This window comes from Mirounga angustirostris, unplaced genomic scaffold, assembly GCF_029215605.1.
Source record: "Mirounga angustirostris isolate CCGP_5_RB_7025 unplaced genomic scaffold, mMirAng1.0.hap1 SCAF_7, whole genome shotgun sequence".
Taxonomy (NCBI): domain Eukaryota; kingdom Metazoa; phylum Chordata; class Mammalia; order Carnivora; family Phocidae; genus Mirounga; species Mirounga angustirostris.
The window spans coordinates 41,984,050-42,003,628 of NW_026991715.1; the positions used below are offsets into that span (position 1 = coordinate 41,984,050).

At 37.1% G+C, this 19,579-nt stretch overlaps 1 protein-coding gene across 3 annotated transcripts in view; it reads right to left on the reverse strand.

Moving 5' to 3' along the window:
• Positions 1 to 19,355, reverse strand: part of SLC38A9 (solute carrier family 38 member 9) — a 92,073-nt gene extending 72,718 nt beyond the window's left edge. Inside the window, exons 1-2 of one of the 3 annotated variants that reach the window (XM_045895010.3) lie at positions 19,199 to 19,355; positions 8,527 to 8,676 (exon numbers count right to left, since the gene is read on the reverse strand). In XM_045895010.3, coding sequence (XP_045750966.1) covers positions 8,527 to 8,633 — 107 coding nt within the window. In that variant the 5' untranslated portion in view covers positions 8,634 to 8,676; positions 19,199 to 19,355. Of the gene's footprint in view, positions 1 to 8,526; positions 8,677 to 19,198 lie in introns of those variants that run through there. The other 2 variants (XM_054512053.2, XM_045895021.3) reach the window with 2 other exon arrangements.
• Positions 19,356 to 19,579: the final 224 nt, after the last annotated feature.

A 19,579-nucleotide genomic window follows, 5' to 3' on the forward strand; every position in this document is an offset into this window, starting at 1 on the left:
TCCCAGGGTCCTGGGATCGAGCCCTGCATTGGGCTCCCTGCTTGGCAGGAAGCCTGCTTCTCCTTCTCCCTCTCCCACTCCCCCTGTTTGTGTTCCCTCTCTTGCTGTTTCTCTGTCAAATAAATAAATAAAATCTTAAAAAAAAAAATCCATAAACTGGTTTAATCCAACTGTCCTGAAAATAAACAGTCTCTTCTTTTATGGCCACAAAATGATCACTAACAGAAATGTGAGGATTTTTGTCTTGTTTTTAGTATCAGCACTGGATTGAGGCTAAAAGAATTAAATAAACACCAAGAATCAAAGTAGAAGCACTTGTAAGCAAATACCAACATATATTCTTCCATTTTTCTCTAGGTTGATATAAAATAGTACCACCACCATCACTGCATCCTATCTTCCACCTAGAAAAAGCAGACCCACAAACAGGACATGGTAAGTGACCTCAACAAAGGAAGATTAGGAATGTGGGAAAAATTCCCAAGACAGCATAGTTCTCCAGCAACTCTTCCTTTTAACTGCTCTATGAGAATGCAAAAATAAATCACAAATTGTCTCAATTAACTTAAGTGCAATAAATTAAGAATATCATTAACTTAATATTTTGAAATAAAGATTTGTCTTAATTATAAATAAAGGGTAGGCTTCAGCCTGCAATGTCATGCCCATTACTACTCTCCTTCTTACACAAATCTACCAAAAGAATTTCTGGAAAAGAAATAAAATTTCCTGTCTTGTAACCTAAATATTCTCCATTAAAAAAAAATGGGGAAGAAGAAAAATGCCAGGTCAGCATTTTTAACTAAAATTTCCTTTCCTTAAAAACTGGAAAGGTAATACAAAGAGGTGAAGAATTAAGTAAATATAAATACTAAGATAAAATCTTATTTTTAATATATACATGTGATTCTTCAAATGAATATTAACATTGCTTTGCTATGCTAATTCAGTTGCCTAGAAATTGAAAACACTAAAAGGAGAATTCATCTATTCTTTAAACAGATCATCAAAGAAAATAAGCCTCTTTCTTGCTCTTCACCCATAACTTAAGAAAGGGCTACTACACATTAAGCCTTAGATATCTTCATCATGGCTCAAGAAAGGCAGATGGCTAAGAGAACTTCTGCTTTGCCATTGGAAATACACTAGCAACAGATGGTCTACCCAAATGGTCATTCAGGTGATAAAGGATATATTTTCAACACAGATGGCAAATATTGTAGTAGGCTGATCAGAACCCATTGTTAGCTGTGTGGCATGTTACTCAGCCGACTCAGCCACAGTAACAGAATAGACCATAAAGGCAAGAGTCCACTGTGAAATCTGCCCTGCTAACTGGCTTCTATTAACCAACTTTTACATATAGGAAAGTTTTATAAACAAAATATAAGAGATATTTTAGGAAAAAAGAAAATAAACAGTGCTAGAAAGGGGATTGTGAAATAGGAACTTTCATACATTGCTGGTAGGAATATAATGTGGAACAATCTTTGTAGAAAACAATTTGGCTGTAATATGTATCAAAAGCCTTAATTGTATTTATATCCTTTAATCTAATAATTACACTTCTGAGACTCTACCAGAAGGAAATCAAAATATGGTATGTAGAAAGCTGCTAATCAGCATTATTTTAAAAAATTATAAACAGCATAATATTTAAACATTACTAAATTATGATACATTTAAATTCATATTTTTTAGCATAATGTTTAGAAAGAACCCTTGGGGTGCTCAGGTGTCTCAGTCGGTTAAGTGTCCCACTCTTGATTTTGGCTCAGGTCATGATCTCATGGTCGCTCAGCAGAGTCTGCTTGTCCCTTTCCTTCCCCTTCTGCCCCTCCCCCTCACTCTTTCTCTCTCTCTCTCTCTCAAAATGAATAAATAAATCTTGGGGAAAAAAAAGAATTCTTCATATGAGAAAATGCTGACAATACAGTTTTTGGGGGGACATTTCAGTGATTTTTAAGCACAATTTTTACTGCAAAACTTTTTACTTCTCCTTGAAACCTGGTACATTCCCCTTATATATCATTCCGGCTTCAGTCTCTATCCCTAGAGTTTATGGCAGTTAAAATCCTTGGATAGCCTTACCAAAGGACTTTAGGCTTGCATCAGGGGCATGAAGTTCGGGGAAAGGCTAAAGATTGTTTTATTGTCCAAAGGGCCATTTTGATCAGAACACTTATTATGAGAACAGTTTTATTAGAAGCAGTTGTGGGGGCAGAGTGAAATTAAAGTGAGTAGCCCTTACTTTCTAACTTTTCCAGAAACAAGGTAAGAGGTATCCCTAGGAGTCACAGTAGTAGAAAGTACGTCCCTATGGTTGCTTACACCCAAGTCCCTAAAACCCATTCTTAAAGATCACAGGTTGGTAGATTATGGCAGGATACGACAAATCCAGTCTATGGCATGTTTTATTGGATCACAGCCATGTCCACGTAATCTTGTATTCTATGGCTACTATCACCCCACAATGACAAAATTTAATTCATAGGACCAAAAAGCCTAAAGTATTAACTATCTGGCCCATTATAAAAAAAAAAGTTTCCTAACTCCTGCCATAGACCACTGAAAGTCTCCTTAGGGACTTAGAGGTGGAGATAAGGACTTCTATTCCCCTTCCTGGTGGGCAAAGGGGATAAGGAGGGAGGAGGCCTCATGCCCTTGTCACATCTATGTCAGGGAGTATTTGAATAGGTTTTTCCTTTAGAAATGTTTGTAACCAGATGTTAGTAAACTTCATCCAGCTTAATCCTTTAGAAAATCTACCACCAACATATTACAAACAAAACAAAAATCAAATGAAAGAACTTCAACCTCAGTCAAAACAAATGCCACAACAAATGTTCTTACCCAGAGCAGTGCCTTACAGAAAGCCCCCCAAACACCTAGCCATCAGTACTACAAATGGCCTCATTGTATTCCTGGCTGGGCTCAGCCAGACCCTAGAGCATAGTTACTCATAGGGATATAATTCCACAGGGTTCTTGGTAATGCTGGCTCAGGATGGGATAAACCAGTATTTTTCCTAATAAAAAATGAGTACTGAGTTAAAAAAAATAAAATAAAATTTTTATAACTGCTCATCATAGTGCTCCCTTTTTTTCAGTGTGTACCTATCTCCTTCCCTGGAGGTAGGGGCTGTGTTTGAGCACTTTCTCGCACACTACAGGAGCTTAGTGAATGTTTACTGACAAAAGGAAAACATATAAGAAAGAAGGACAGGAGGAGGCAAATGGAGAGGGATGGAGATAGAGAGAAAAAATCATAGAAAAGGACAAGATGAAATATACCAAAATATTTCAACAACGCTTGCCTCTATGTGATGGAATTTATTTCCTTATGCTTCTGTTGTCAGAAACTTCCTTATACCCTCCTACTAAAAAAGCTCCACCAAGTAGAGAAAAAACATGATTTGTAACAGTCCACAGAAGCACAGGTGATTTAAACAATGCTTTTAAGAAAATGGGTTTTCATTTTGCATATACTATTTTTATCCTAAATTATAGGAATGCTATATTTTCTTTTTTAAGATTGTATTTATTTATTTGAGAGAGAGAGAACATGTGTGCATGAGCAGGGGGAGGGGCAGAGGGAGAAGCAGAATCCTCACTGAGCAGGGAGCCCGATGCGGGGCTCAATTCCAGGACCCCGGGATCATGACCTGAGCTGAAGGCAGACACTTAACTGACTGAGCTACCCAGGCGCCCCTGAATGCTATATTTTCTGGATAACTTGGTTCTCATTATAAAAGTAGTACACTGTTTATACTGAAGATAATATATAAGTTATAGAGGAAAATGAAAATCATCTATTACAAAAAAATCATTTCATATTTTGATGCATTTCCAAATGCACATAGACTCATAAACATGTATGTAAGCATTTAGCAAAAAAGGGTTCCATTGTGGAAAGTAATATGGGGAGTGAAACACGGGGAGAAGAAGGGTAAGAAAAGTGGACAGGAGACGGAAGAGAATAGGAGGAAAAACAAGGAAGAGAGGGAGGATATAGAAGGAGTGCTGCAATCAGCAAGTGGGCCATCCGTTCCATGTCACTGATATACAGTCAAGACCCTAGTCCCATCTACTTAACATGGATGGCACATTCCTCAAAATGTAATTTATGCAGCTCTGGAAACCAACAGTCCCGGGAAAACCACTCTTAAATCTCTTGCTATACATCTCCATAATCCCTAACTATGGAACTACCAAGCCTTAGTAACCACTTCCAGTCATTATTATTGGGCCCAGATCTACCCTTATAAATTAATACACTCTTCACTTTGCTTTGTTATTCCTTCTCTCTCCCAGAACCACACATACCCAAAAGAGTCAATTCAGGCTGCTAATCAGGGATAGTATTATTGCCAGATGAAACAGAAAGAGGCCAACTTACATATGTGCAGACTAGTAGACATTCTAAGAAACCAGGGGCCATAGCATAGTGTGTTTGAAGGCACCAGGAATGCTGCTTATTTTCAATATCTACCTCTGTCCCACTGGCTTACCAGACTTCTTGCAATGTTGTCAATTACAAAAAAAAAAAAAAAAAAAATCTAAATTTTAGGTTAGGCTTTTATATTTCTAGGATTCTCCACATTAAAATACAAATAGCCATGGAAAAGGTAATAGACTAGGTCTCTGACACCTCAGACTGTTTCCCATTAAAACACCAAACAGACAACAGATCCCTACAAGGATAGGGCAGATAAGTACTAGTGAAAAAGGGGTGAGGAAAAGTATGATTTACCAAGCATTGCCTAAGAGAAAACTGCTGGGTGAATTATTGCCCTGGGGAACACTGTGGATACGAAAGGAGCATGAAAACCCTAGACCCTAGGAAAAATGGAAAAGGAAATGTTGGTAGAAGAAAACTGAAAAGGGGGAGCTCAAGAAGAAATTAACCACCTCACAGTCTGGTTTCAGGCCAGCTGGAATGTTCAACGCCCAAGGGGCATAATCCCAGAGAAGCAGCACAGCATGAAGCAACCCTGAATACCAGCTCTATCTTTGGTTACCAGAAAGTCTGGGAAAAGCAGGCAAACAATCTCTCAGACCGGTGATTGCCAATGGAATATATCACATACAACATAGGAGATTTCTAAACCTTCCTGTCCCTCCACCCACATTCTTAACTCCACCCCAAGCCAGATGAAAAACTGAGGGGGAAGAGAGGTGTGTAGAGAGAAAAGTGTACGTGTAGAGTTGGCAGAAGTTCCTTAAATGATCCAGATGGTTATGACATGTATTCCTATTCTACAGCGACAAGCTTCATCCTCCATGAGTCTAATTAGACCCCAGTTCCACCAATGTGATAAGCAGATCCATCACACTGTCAGTTCAAAGGAGTTCTTAAAATTGTTACATTTGAACTGATACATGATTTTGATTGCCACCTAGTGGAAGAGATAAAATTAATCACAAGCTAAACTGAGGAAAAGCAAGCTAAAATTAGTATCAAATGTTGTTTTCTATACTCTGATGGCCGAACACCGTTTCCCAAAGTGTGGTTACATGTAAGATGATTTTTAGGTAGCACAAGGACTAATGCTATCTTAACTACTTGATATTTATCATAATGCATATTAGAATAATGATGAAACTCATCATTTCACAAACCTATGAAGATGAGTCTAAATTAAGCCTAATTTTAAGAACAGATTTTAAAATATATCTAAATTATAATATTACACAGGTAAAATTGTAATGGGACAATACCAAAGTTATTTGGTGACTCCAAAATGATCTATGTCTTAGAAAGAGTTGTCTAAGCTGGTTCTTCTAATGAAGATAACTTTCCTCAGTGTGTCTGAGGTTTTTTTTATGCATACAAAGTGAAGTAACCCATCTTTTAATAGAATTAACAATGTTTTTAGGTACTCCTACTTTTTTTCCTCATCAAATAATAGTTCCTGTTTTCTTAAGCAGAATTAATTCACAAGAAAATTAGCATTCAATACTGCAAAGTGCCTATAAATATTTGCCTTCCTTAAAACATGCTCACCGAGGTAGTTATCCCATGATTGTCAATAGTTGATCCCTTCTCATTTTGACAAATTTCATTACAGAAAATATATTTCCATTTAATCTACATGGTTAAACAGATTCTCAGAGCACTGCCTGAACTCCTGCCAACTTATTGCAATGGAATGCACTTTAATGACCTATATTCTATTGTCACAGTGGTCAATTATTTATCATAGAATTCAGAGGTTTCAAGAAAATCCTGAGCATTCAATCAGCATTCATAAGTTCTTGTATTCACTTGATGTTGGAATACACAGTGAAAATTTTAAGATTCATTTCATTATCTTTTGTGATGGTCACTATGTAAATGATAATGATACATTTCTTATATGATAAATTTCACACTGCCATCTCTAGCTTCAAGAAAGACTAAAAAATTAAGTATCTGGAAAACGGAAATAGGATTATGAAGACTAGCTTAAATCAATCTTCCTTTATCTCCTAGATTGGAACCTATTCCCACTGTTGACAAAATTAAGATTCTGTGGGCAAGGAACAGACAGCATCTGCCACACTTCCCACCTCAAGCACTCTTTCTCCCTAAGGAGGCAACCACTCTTAAATTTACTACTTATTATTCCAGAATCATTTATACATATTGTATTATACACAGTTTATTTATTTTTACCCAAATGATGGTACACTATATACACTGTTCTGCACTTTTTTTGATTTAACAAGTTGAAGACTTGTTTCATTTTGATATGTAATAAAGCCACTTCCTTCTTTTTAATGGGTGAAAAATATTCCATTGTATCAATGGGCCAAAATTTATTTACCCAGTCCTGTAAGAAAAGACATTCTGGTTGTTTTAAATCTTTTACTATTATAAAAAAAATACTGCATTAAACAACCTTGTACATATAGTATTTGACATTGTGAGTTAATGCTTAGAAGTGAAACTGCTGGTGGGGCGCCTGGGTGGCTCAGTTGGTTAAGCGACTGCCTTCGGCTCAGGTCATGATCCTGGAGTCCCAGGATCGAGTCCCGCATCGGGCTCCCTGCTCAGCGGGGAGTCTGCTTCTCCCTCTGACCCTCCTCCCTCTCATGCTCTCTGTCTCTCATATAAATAAATAAAATCTTTAAAAAAAAAAAAAAGAAGTGAAACTGCTGGGCCATATAAACTTTGGAACTGGCTGCTGACATTTCTGGGGGTGGGGGGAGACATTAAATTTATGGACTAAAATTTAAAGAGCATAAGACTATTTTAGAGTCCTTCCACTGACTGCAAAATATGCCTTTTCATTAAATGTCATATTTTACCAATTCTAATATATACACTTCTAAAATATGGACGCATCCGCATAATCCAGGATATCTTTTAATCACTGTCCGCCAGGCAGCTGTCATAAAAGTAATTATTCCTGGTGGTATGACAGGTAATTGTAATTCCTGGTCATTTCAGTCATCAAACCATTTAAGAACCATTGGAGAAGAAATATGAGCCATATTATTGTCAGAAAACCTTCTATGACACCTTCTGGTAAAATCAGGAAAGTGCAAGCATCCAAACTAAAGAAAGTGTCAGTGATTTGAAAGAAAATTCTTTTAACAAATACTACATTATTAACATTCTTAATGATACAAAGGACCATTGGGTGTGGGAAGGGGAAAAAAAACAATTTTGATGACACCAAGTCAGAAAACTGATTGCAAAGAATCATATTCTAAATGTAAAGTATTAGTAATATCTTAACTGAAATATTTTGTTTTCATTTTTATAATTGCATAAGAAATACATGATAAAATACCAAATAAGCTCAAGAGTTCTTTCAGTAAATTAAAAAAAAAAAAAATCTCTACGTCCTAAGAGATTATTGCATCAGGTATACTGGTAGCAGTTTATCTTTGTGTGTTATACTACAAAAAGAAGAACAGTTCAACTCACAATCAGCATCTCAAATATGAAAAAATACTCTAAATCTTATTCTGAAGTTTCTCTCATGTAGATTTTGCACACTGTTAAGACTACTCTTATTTTTTCTTTTGTTCCATTACACTTTCTTACTGGAATACTATTATTTTTGTTTATTTTGTAAATAGCCACTTTACTGAATTCTCTATTATTTTTCAGTGGATTCTTTGGGGTTTTCCAGGTATGCAATGAAATGAATTTTAAACTATTTGCTGGAATTTAAGCTCAGTGAAGGTAAGGATTATGTATTAATTTTACTGTTTTATTCCCCAGTACTTAGCATATTACCTTGCACAAAGCAGGTAATCAATATATATTTGTTAAATGAATTACATAAATGCATCTTACTTTGAAAATTTAACCCAACCCCTTTCACAACACAAATGGTGACCTTAGTCAAAAAAGTCAAATATAAAGAACGAAAGAGTATTCATATTTTTTCCCTTCCACATACAAACATACAGATGCTGTTAAGTAACTGGATATTTTATGTTCAAAACTACATATATTTGGTTACATAGTCCTAGTCTAATAATCAAAAAACCCTAGTTATGAAATAAATGTTTTATTTTAATCACTTACCTTTTGGATCTTAGATCTGATGAATCAAACTGGATATTCATAGGTCCAGGATTTATTATTTCATGATCTACCTCAGGGATGAGAAGATGCCTAGAATCACTATCCATATCTGCCACTTTTCTTAGCCTCTAAACACTGATGAAGTCAGTCCTATATAAATCAGAAAGTATAAAAAATATAAAACTTAATTAAAAATTATTTTACTACTAACAAGTAATACATTGCATGCATAAGATATTAGAAAAATATAGGAATTTGCTGATGATATCTTAATGAGGTATATGCCTAAATCTTTTATCAGAAATTAGCTAAACTGAATTGGAATTACTGTTTATTTTTCAGCTTACTAAAAAATAAGTAGGGCAATCTGTTTCTAGTAATAAAACAGATTAGGCTATTTGGACCTATTTTCCTATAGAAAAAAATTAGATAAAATCAGAAAATGTCTTTTGAAACGCATCAAAAATGATGATAGTCAGGCGATTGGTAGGTGCAGGTAAGGAACCTAGTGAGGTAAATAGCTCAAGAAATTGCTTCTGCCCAGAGAGTATTTGCTGTACCAGGAGAAAATGGGACTGAAGTTTTCAAGGCCTTGTGAAGTACTAGGAAAATAGAAGATAAAACCTGGGATTCACCCAAAGTAAGGAATGATGTAATAAGAAATCATCCCCTTTCCCTTCTCCAATAACATAGCTGGGAGTACAAAGATCTTTACCATTAGATTGGGAATTAACAAGCAGTAGAAGTGCCGCATTCCCTCACGAGGGAACTACAAACGAGATTTCCTGACAATGCCCATAGGCAGTGTGTGTGTGTGTACACGTGCATGCATCTGTGGAGGAGGAAGTGTTCAATACCACAAACTGCGCTTCATATGGCACAGTATAGATATAAAACATTTCCATCATTATAGAAAGTTCTACTGATCTAGACAATGACAACTTCCATAGTAACATTTCTAGCCAAAATTTCTCTCCTGCATTTCACACTTGCATAACCAACTGCCTACTTAACATCTTTTTTTTTTTTTTAAGATTTTATTTATTTATTTAAAGAGAGAGAGCATGCGAGCAGGGGGACTGGGGGAGGGAGGGAGAGAATTCCAAGCAAACTCCCTGCTGAGCCCAGAGCCCAATGCGGGGCTCAATATCATGGCCCTGATATCATGACCTGAGCCGAAATCAAGAGTCAGACGCTCAACCAACTAAGCTACCCAGGTGCCTCCATCTTTTTTTTTTATTAATACAATTGATATATAACATTGTATTACTTTTAGATGAACAATATAATGATTTGACATATGTATATATTCTTCTTAACATCTTTATTTGGATATAACAGACAACTAACATCCAAAACTGAACTTTTAATTTTTTCCCAAAAAAATACCCTACCCATTGTTTTCCTGATTTCAATTGCTAGCATCTCCTTCCTTCTAGTTATTCAGGCCCAAATCCTTAGAAGTATTAATGACTTCTTTTTCTTAGTGTACATTCAATCCATTAGGAAAATCGTGTTGGTTTTCTCTTCAAGTATATTCAGGGTCTGGCCACCATAATTTGTTACCAAGATTTCTACAACAGTTTTCTGATGGAGCTCCCTGCTTCTACCCTTATGCCCTTACTGTCTACTCTGTACATAGCAGGTAGAGCTGTAGAGAGATAAAGACAGGCATTTGATCTCACCCAATTGGTTTTTATCACTGGGGGAGGTGCTATTAGACCCAATGGGTAGAAACTAGGGATGCTGCTAAATATCCTACAATGAACAAGACAGCCTCCTACAACAAAGAATTATTCAGTCCAAAATGTCAATAGTTCTGAGGTTGAAAAACCCTGCTCTAGGCAGGTAAAATAAGAGGTTGATAGGAAGGGACAGAAGAAGACCTTAAATGGTGATGGCAATATTGTATTTTTCAACTTGATTCTGGTTATATGGCCATTTGCTTTATAATTATATATATGTTTTATGCACTTTTCTGAATGGATGTTGTATTCACACATAAGCATGCACGCACACACGCACACAAACACACACACACACACTAAACGCCATAAAGTGAAATAAATAGGTTTTAACATTTAAAGGCAAGTGCTTTACCTTTATTCTTCAACTCTAAGTTACTATGACTATCCTCATTTTATAAACAAGGATACAAGGTACAGAGAAGTTAACCGATTACAAAGTTAATAAGTAAGTGGGAGAGTTAGAAGTCAAACCCAGGCAGTCTCAGTTCAGAGCCTATATTCTTTGCCATTATGCTGTGCTTCTTTCCTGTTCTTTGCCCTTTGTCTCTCTTTTATCTTTCACCTTCTCTGTTTCTTTTTACCAGACTACTTAAAAGTATAGTTTTATTGGTGCTGTATTTGTTTAACGTAGTCTTATATCTGCTGTTGCTATTTTTCTAAATATAGCACTTACAACAGAGTAGAAAGAAAACACTTGAGTCAGCAATCCTTACCTGCCACTCACAACCTACGTAATTGAAGATTAACCTTCATGAATCTATTTTCCCATCTGTGAAACTGAAACAATAGCATCCACCTCACTGGTGTGGTTGAAAATTAAGTGAAATGATGCATGTTATACTTAGCACTTTGTAATAGGGAAATAAATGTTCAAATGCATTATTATTCCTCTCAGACAACAAATGAAAAAACTTGTTGTTTTGTTGTTTGTTTGTTTTTTTTACACGTGCAGCCTCTTGAGGTTTTCCTCTTTTCTCTAAGTGAAAATTTCTGTAATAATGAGGAGGTGAGAGATAGGCAGAAGTTGTCAAAATGCCACTATTAAGTAACATAGATGTTGGTAACATATTCTATCTCCAGAATATGTGCATTTTCTTTCCTGTCATTCCCTTCCATTTACATCTTCTGTTTTCCTGCCCAGCATTTAAGCCAAAGCTCTCATTAACTTATTAGTCTCATTAGAGACAATGTTGAAGTACCTTATGTAATAGTGACTTTTCAAAAAAAGTGAAATCAAAATACTACCATCTCCAGTCATGAAGGGCTTTATTTCTAGGTCTTTCTATAAAGAGTATACAAATAATAAAGAGTATACATGCAAAAATGATTATTTTAAGATGAGACAACCAAAATACTGAGTTAACGGCAAATCCTGAACAATATATTCATTCAACAATTTCTCACCAAGCCTCTACAATGTACTGAAGTACTGAGAAAAAAAATATTTTTTTAACTCATGGTCCCCATCCTCAATAAACTTAAGAAATATTATTATTTAGGAAGCCTAGAAGTTAGGTAACTTGTTCTAAATCACTTAAATAATAAAACCTAGTAGGATGTTAATTACCAATTCCGATTTTCAGTTCATCATTTTACTTTTAATTAAAATCTACACCAATTGCTGGTCCTAGCTCCTAAATTAACTTTCTAATAGATCAGTGCAAAATTTATTTTTTTATGGTAAAAAGTTTACTTGACTGTTTAAAACACAGATTCACAAAATGCATTGTACATATTTAAATGTGAAGCATCAGAAATTATGCTGAATATAAAGTATACATTATTCAAAGTAATCGTTATTAATCTTCCATTAATATGGAAGTAACTGAGGTAAGGTTAAGTAATTTCACAAAAACAGAGTTAGTCGAGAAGCAAAACACAAACTTGATCTTTCAGTTCCTTCCTCTACATAATAAAACTAATAATTCAGTTGACTTGTTTGGTATTAAATTTTAAAACGAAAAAGCAGTATTTTTCAAGATTACTTTGAGCCACTAACTATAAAACTAGGATTGATAGTCCTATTAAACTTCCTTAATTTAAAACTGTCACTAGTGGAGTGCCTAGGTGGCTCAGTTGTTAAGTGTTTGCCCTGGGATCGGCCCCCCATCTCACTGTCTGTCAAAAATCTTAAAAATCTTTAAAAAATATATATTTTATTTATTTATTTGAAAGAGACACAGTGAGAGGGAACACAAGCAGGGGGAGTGGGAGAGGGAGAAGCAGGCTTCCCACTGAGCAGGGAGCCCGATGTGGGGCGATCCCAGGGCCCCGGGATCATGACCTGAGCTGAAGGCAGATGCTTAACAACTGAGCCACCCAGGTGCCCCTAAATAAATAAAATCTTTAGGAAAAAAAAAAACTGTCAATGACTACTTAACTTGAAAAAATTGCTCCCTGGATATAAAGAGTGAAAATACTCTATATAAAATACCAACAAAAATACATTTTAAATTAAGGTGGACATAGCACAGGAATTAAAAACTTGGGAAATAAAGATATTGTAGAGAAGTTATGCTGTGTATTGGTTTGATATGATTTCAAATCTACTTGTTTACAACCTAAGTGAATTGTTTTAATCCATCTGTTTATGACAAAGACAAAAAAAATTGTTTTAGAAGTTGTTTAAAAAAAGGTTGTTTTGACATAAGAACGAAGTAAGCTGTGCTAGGATGTTATCTCAACTGTTTTCACTGATAAGAACTCAGGAGCTCAGTTGCTTATCAATAAAAACATTCAAAGAAGCAACTATGGCAAGGGGATTATCTGTACTATAAATAGTGAGTTTGGAAGGACTATCAGAGCTCTCCGAAGACCTGGGGGCAATTAGATGCTGCTGAGGCAAAGGCTATTTTTACCTGCAGTGGCAAAAGCCGTGTAGCAGCCCAGAAGATCATCTTGCCCATCAACAGGGACAATGACCTTCCCTAGCAACATGCTCAAACAACAGGAGATTTTTACTTTTGTGCAGGCAGCTGGACGTTAGATCTGGTTGGCTAAGCTGTCCTTCCCAAGTATCAATTCCAAAAAGGTATATCTTAACTAAATTTGGACTTTATTCCTTTCATCTCCCCTTGTCTTGAACAAGAGTGTGATTAATTTGTCACTGAGTTGGAGTATTTCTTTATTGGCTTATCAAGAGTCATTATCCTGTATACTACTGGCTTGTGAAATTCCCACAGTGGACCTATGTTAAATAAACCATTGGCAAATACAATCTCAGTCTCAGCATTAACTTGCCTCCTGAAAAAATCGAAGTTATTAGCTTTACAGAATTTTTAAAACATTCTCTCAGTTTCAAAAATTAAATATTTTAGGAATTGAAAAGATGATTGTCAGCCAGTATCCTTTCAACAAAAAGAATAACATAAGAACTGGGGGAATATTCATTCAAGAAAATCCAAAGCACATAAAAATTTTTCTAACAACCTATAAATTCATTTGTGTAAACATTTAGAAGCATGCCAGGGACTGTTAAATTCTGTATAGAAGTTTGCTATTATTTCTGAACTTAATAAAACTAAGCTTAATGAAATTTGTATACTGTGGGAGAAAAGTCATCAATAGAATTGCTAAGAAATACTAGAGAAAATTTATTTATTTATTAAACTAACATATAATGTATTATTTGTTTCAGGGGTACAGCTCTGTGATTCATCAGTCTTACATAATTCATAGCACTCATCATAGCACATACCCTCCCCAATGTCCATCACCCAGCCACCCCATCCCTCCCAGACCCCTCCACTCCAGCAACCCTCAATTTGTTTCCTGAGATTAAGAGTCTCTTATGGTTTGTCTCCCTCTCTGGTTTCGTTTTGTTTCATTTTTCCCTCTCTTCCCCTATGATCCTCTGTCTTGTTTCTCAAATTCCTCGTATCAGTGAGATCATATGATAATTGTCTTTCTCTGATTGACTTATTTCGCTTAGCATAATACCCTCTAGTTCCATCCACTTATTGCAAATGGGCTAGAGAAAAATTTAAATATTGATGAGGAGACACAACCTTATTGCTCCTCAATCTCTAAAAACTGATAAAATCATCTTCAGAAAGTATTGCCAGGATATTCCTTCATTTGAATTATACACAATGGTTAATTTGGGGCATGGCCTACACTGGTTCATTAAGCAGAGTGTGGTAGCTGAAAGCTCATGTGTCACACTGGATTTGAATCCTGGCTCTGCTATTTCCTATGTGACTTTGGGCAACTGATTTAAATTCCCTAAGACTCACTGGTTCAGGGAATAATAAAAGTACTAGTCTTACAGGGTTTGAGATTTAATGAGATAATATACATAGTGCCTCACTCACAGTGAGTGTTCAACAAACACAGCTATCATTTTATTATGAGTTTGGCTCTTTAAAAGTAATTAGCAAAATTATGTCTGGGCTTAACTTAGTGGTGTGGATAAAATCAGCTGATGATCTATATGCCTTTAGTATAAAGCGAGTAAACTCGGTGAGGTAAGAAAGATAAAGAAGTTGAGCTTCATAGTATTATTGAACTGTCACAAAGAGAAAAGACCTAAAGGACAGAACTCATTTCTGAAGAAGAAAACTGGGTGTCACTTTGGAGAAAAACTCAGGCAAAAAGATAAATCAATAAATAAGTAGTGGGAGTTGGGACTAACATTTACTGAACACCTACTACTGGACTAAGTTTTTACATGTTATTTAACTGTAACTAATTCTTAGAATTTGAGAAAGAAGTATTACCTTCAAATTATAAAAAAAGAAACTGAAACTCAGAAGTAACTTGTCCTATATCACTTGGCTAATAAAGCCACAGCTGGGATGGAAACCAGGTTACTCAGGTCCCAAATGTTACTTCCAGTATACTGTGATGTCTGCCCAGACTTCTGTTTTTAACCAATACTCTCTGCAATATTGGTTCCTATACTAAACTGACAATGCAGTTGAGTTTAGGAAGAGAGGATTCTTTTAACTTCTGGAGATTAATACTTTTGCTAAGATTAAATGTTAGGAAACCCAGAACAAGAAAAATCTAGAAAGGTCCTTGGATTTCAGTCAGCCTTACCAAAAAATGATCATCTAAGTTAGGGAAAACGTGAGGGGTGTTCAGGATTTGACATAAAATTTCCAGTTTAATCACATATGTGTATTTGTTCTGAGCAAATCTGAAATGTAGCATTGTCAAATTAGCTCTTTATTGGGACGCCGGGGTGGCTCAGTCAGTTGAGTGTCTGCCTTTGGCTCAGGTCATGATCCCAGGGTCCTGGGATTGAGTCCCGCATCTGGCTCCTTGCTCGGCGCGGAGTCTGCTTCTCCCTCTGCCCCTCCCCCTATGCTCGCTCACTCTCTCTTTCTCCCTCTCTCTCTCCCGAAAAAATAAAATATTTTTTAAAAAATTAGCTCTTTATTCCAAACAAACAAGAACACTGTTTCTTCTCAGTGATCTAAATAAGCTGTACATGAGTCCAAAGTCCATACTGCCTTTCAAAGATTTAATAATATTTAAGTAAATACAAAGAATTGTAAGAAAATTGGTAATTTTCAGTTGCCTCAATTAGACAATTAGCCTGAACTTCAAATACCCCAAAAATGCTATTTTGAAGGAAATGTAATGCCTTTTGGAAGTCTTGATGAGTACAACTACAAGATATTCTCAAGTTTGATAAATTAGATTAAAAGGCAAATTAGACACAAAATAGTGCCATCAATGATTAACTAAAATGTTAAAAACTAATTTGCCATAGACAACAATGATACAGGGAGCTAAACATGCAAGATGACATAAACAGATACATTCACTTCTAATGGCTCACTCAATCCTCTCAGTTTTATTTTATTTTATTATTTTTTAAGATTTTATTTATTTACCTGACAGAGAGAGAGACAGCGAGACAGGGAACACAAGTAGGGAGAGTGGGAGATGGAGAGGCAGGCCTCCCGCGGAGAAGGGAGCCTGATGTGGAGCTCGATCCTAGGACCCTGGGATCACGACCTGAGCCAAAGGCAGATGCTCAACGACTGAGCCACCCAGGCACCCCAATCCTCTGAGTTTTAAAACAAAGTCCCAGAAGCAAGACTATTAATGTCAAAGCTAAGTCATTTAATAATAAGTCCCACTTTAAAAATGGTTTCAGTATGGAGTCTCAATAGGAAAATGACAGTTTACTGACCTGCTTGCTGATACCTGTGCTGAAAAATACTTTTCTCCATAAAAAGGACATAGAAAGCAACCAAATAAAGTTCATTTGACATTATTCTTCAAAGTATTGACTATTAAGTATCAGTATATTTCAAAGAATGTCAGCTCTTTTCCATACTAGGCTCAGAAGTGTCCTTTCACAATTCTTTGCAAAAGCCAATCTATAGTATCTAGCTAAGATGCTAGCATCCATCTACAATAGGACCCATCAGTTTTTGCCCACAGAAATGTAGAGCTGACCCTTGAACAAAGCAGAGGTTAGGGGCGCCGACCCCAACCCCCCCAACTCCACAGTTGAAAATGCACATGTAACTTCTGACTCCCCCAAAACTTTAGTAAAAGCCTACTTTTGACTGGAAGCCTTATTGATAGCATATATAGTTGATTAACACATATTTTGTATATTGTATGCATTATACACTGTATTCTTACACTAAAAGCTAGAGAAAACAAAATGTTATTAAAAAAATCATATGGAAGGGCGCCTGGGTGGCTCAGTTGGTTAGGCAACTGCCTTCGGCTCAGGTCATGGTCCCGGAGTCCTGGGATCGAGTCCCACATCAGGCTCCAAGCTCGGCGGGGAGCCTGCTTCTCTCTCTGACCCTCTCTCCTCTCATGCTGTTTCTCTCTCTCTCTCTCAAATAAATAAATAAATAAAATCTTAAAAAAAAAGAAAGAAAGAAAATCATACGGAAATTACATTTACAGTACTATACTGTAAAAAATTCACAAGTATAAGTGGATCCGTGCAGTTCAAACTTGTGTTAAGGGTCAGTTTTATTATGGACCCAGCATACAAGTATTTATATGTTCTTTCTTAGAGACTGAAAATTAGTATTACCTAATATCTCTGCATATGGTAGATGTTTCAGAGACTGAAAATTAGTATTACCTAATACCTCTACATACAGTAGAGGTTTGAACCTCTGCTTACCAGAGCAGGGGTTGACAAATTTTTTTCTGTAAAGGGCCAAATAATATTTTCGGCTTTGTGAGCTTTATGACCTCTGCAGCTACTCAACTCTGTCCTGTAGCACATAAGACAATATATAAATGATTGAGCATGACTGTGTTCCAATAAAACTTTATAAAAAATAAATGTATCTGGCAGCAATGGTGTAGCAAATTTGGTCATAGTTTACCCACCTCTGTCCTATGCCAATATGAAAGCTAATGGAACCATATCATAAAAAAGGCAGCTTGGTGAAAGAAGTTATGCTATGTATATGTGTTTTCTTCTGTATAAGTCTGTAACTGCTAAAAGTCTGGTAACAAACTTATTTCAACCTCTTCCTTATGAATCATTTAATGGTCAGCCAATAAGAGCTATAATGCTCCAATTCTGAGGAGACTAGTGGAACATGCTTCCAAATTGATCAATAAATGCTTCAAAAGGTGTTAAATTTGACAGTGCTGGAGGGCAATGTAGTCTAATAAAGAAATTACCAGCCAAAACAATGCAAAGGGAACACTAAACGCTCTCAAGTTATGTTTAGGCAGTAAGAAAGAAAGAATGCTGATGAAGGACTGAAATTTAAGTGTATTATAAAATGCAGGCCCAGTAGAAGTTTTTAACCTCTTAATGATTTAACTTTTATGCTCATTATCTCCTTCTTAAAAAAATACTATAAATTATTTTATTTTTTAATTCAGGTGGGTATTCCCATCCTCCTATGCTGTTTACCCTTTACTGTAAATATTTAGGGTATTGTAAAATCACAATTAGCATGCTATTTTTATATGACTGAGATATACAGCATTTAGGATTGAGAGAAGCAATCTAAGGCTAAGTGTTATCAGAGCTCAAGTGGGCATACGTTGGGAAAGGAAAGGTCACATCTTAATTTGTTACCAACCTTTTATATTACTATGAAGTTTGTAGCGATTTTTCAAGTTAAGACAAGGGTTTCTTTGACCTATTGAGAAGTTTAAAAACCTTCCCTTCAGCGGCTGCCTATTATTTTGCATACCTAAGCATTAAAAAAAAAAAAAGGAGTAACAGGTTAGAGTTTGCTGATCTCCTGATCTCAGCAATAGATTAAGGCACTGCTTCAGAGTCATGAAAATTAGGTTTTAGTCAAGTTGGCCATTAACTGGCTGTCTGGTCATGAGCGAGGCAGTTTCTCCAACTTGGTGGACCTTAGTTTCCTCATCAGTAAAGTGAGGAGAATGTGCTTGACTAGCTATTCTCGAAGGCCTCTCCAGCTCTACTATTCTAAGACAGCTAAGATGTAAAGTCACCTACTATCAAGACACCCGCTCTCACATTTGAGCCGGGGAGAAGTGTGGCGAGGACTTCAGTGTTTGGGCCCTCCATCCATCTCAAGGCATCGTAGCTCAAGGCACAAAGGTGTTGTCAGCTGCCTTCCAGCTCGTCCCTACTCGGGACAGAGAAGGTTCTCCCATTCTCGCAATAATTCCAATTCTCCTCCTTCTCACCCGGTTGTTTACTTATTATCACCCTCAGGCTCAAACACGCACCGACTCCCCACAGCCCCTCGAATTCTCAGCTCCCGCGGGGGTCACCAGACCCAGAGAGCAGCGCACGCCGCTCCTCCGGAGTGGTCGCCTCAGTCCCCGACTTTGGCCTCACGGATCCCCCAAGAAGCAACCGTTTGGACGCGTTTCACTAAAGAACTTCCCCGGTGACAGCCGGCTCCACAGCAAGCTCAGCGGTTCCCGCCGCTTCCCCTCTGTCCCCTCCGCTCGGTCCCGAGGGATGATTTTGCAAGACCAGGGAACTGCCCTACCTGCTTCCGCCAAGCCCTCAGTCTCCGAGAAGTCAGCGAGAAGGCGGGGGCCCTTTCCGAAATCCTCTCAACTTGCTGCGGCAGGGCTTCTCCCCCCTGAACAGGAAGAGGCAATAGCCTAGGCCGCGGGGGCCGGCGGGGGATGGAGTTCTGAGCGCGTTAAGCCGGCCGCCGCCGTCAGACCTTCCGCCCCTGGGGACTACAACTCCCAAAGACCTCTGCGAGAGCCTACACGCCTCTCGCCGCAGAGCCCAGACCTCCAGCTTTGGAAGGAGGGGCGGTCCAGTTTTGCAAAGCTCATCTCTGGTTCTTGATGTTTGGCGTTGTGTGCGATGCTTGCCTGAGGTCCAAAGGCATCTAGGAGAAGAAATGCCATCTCCT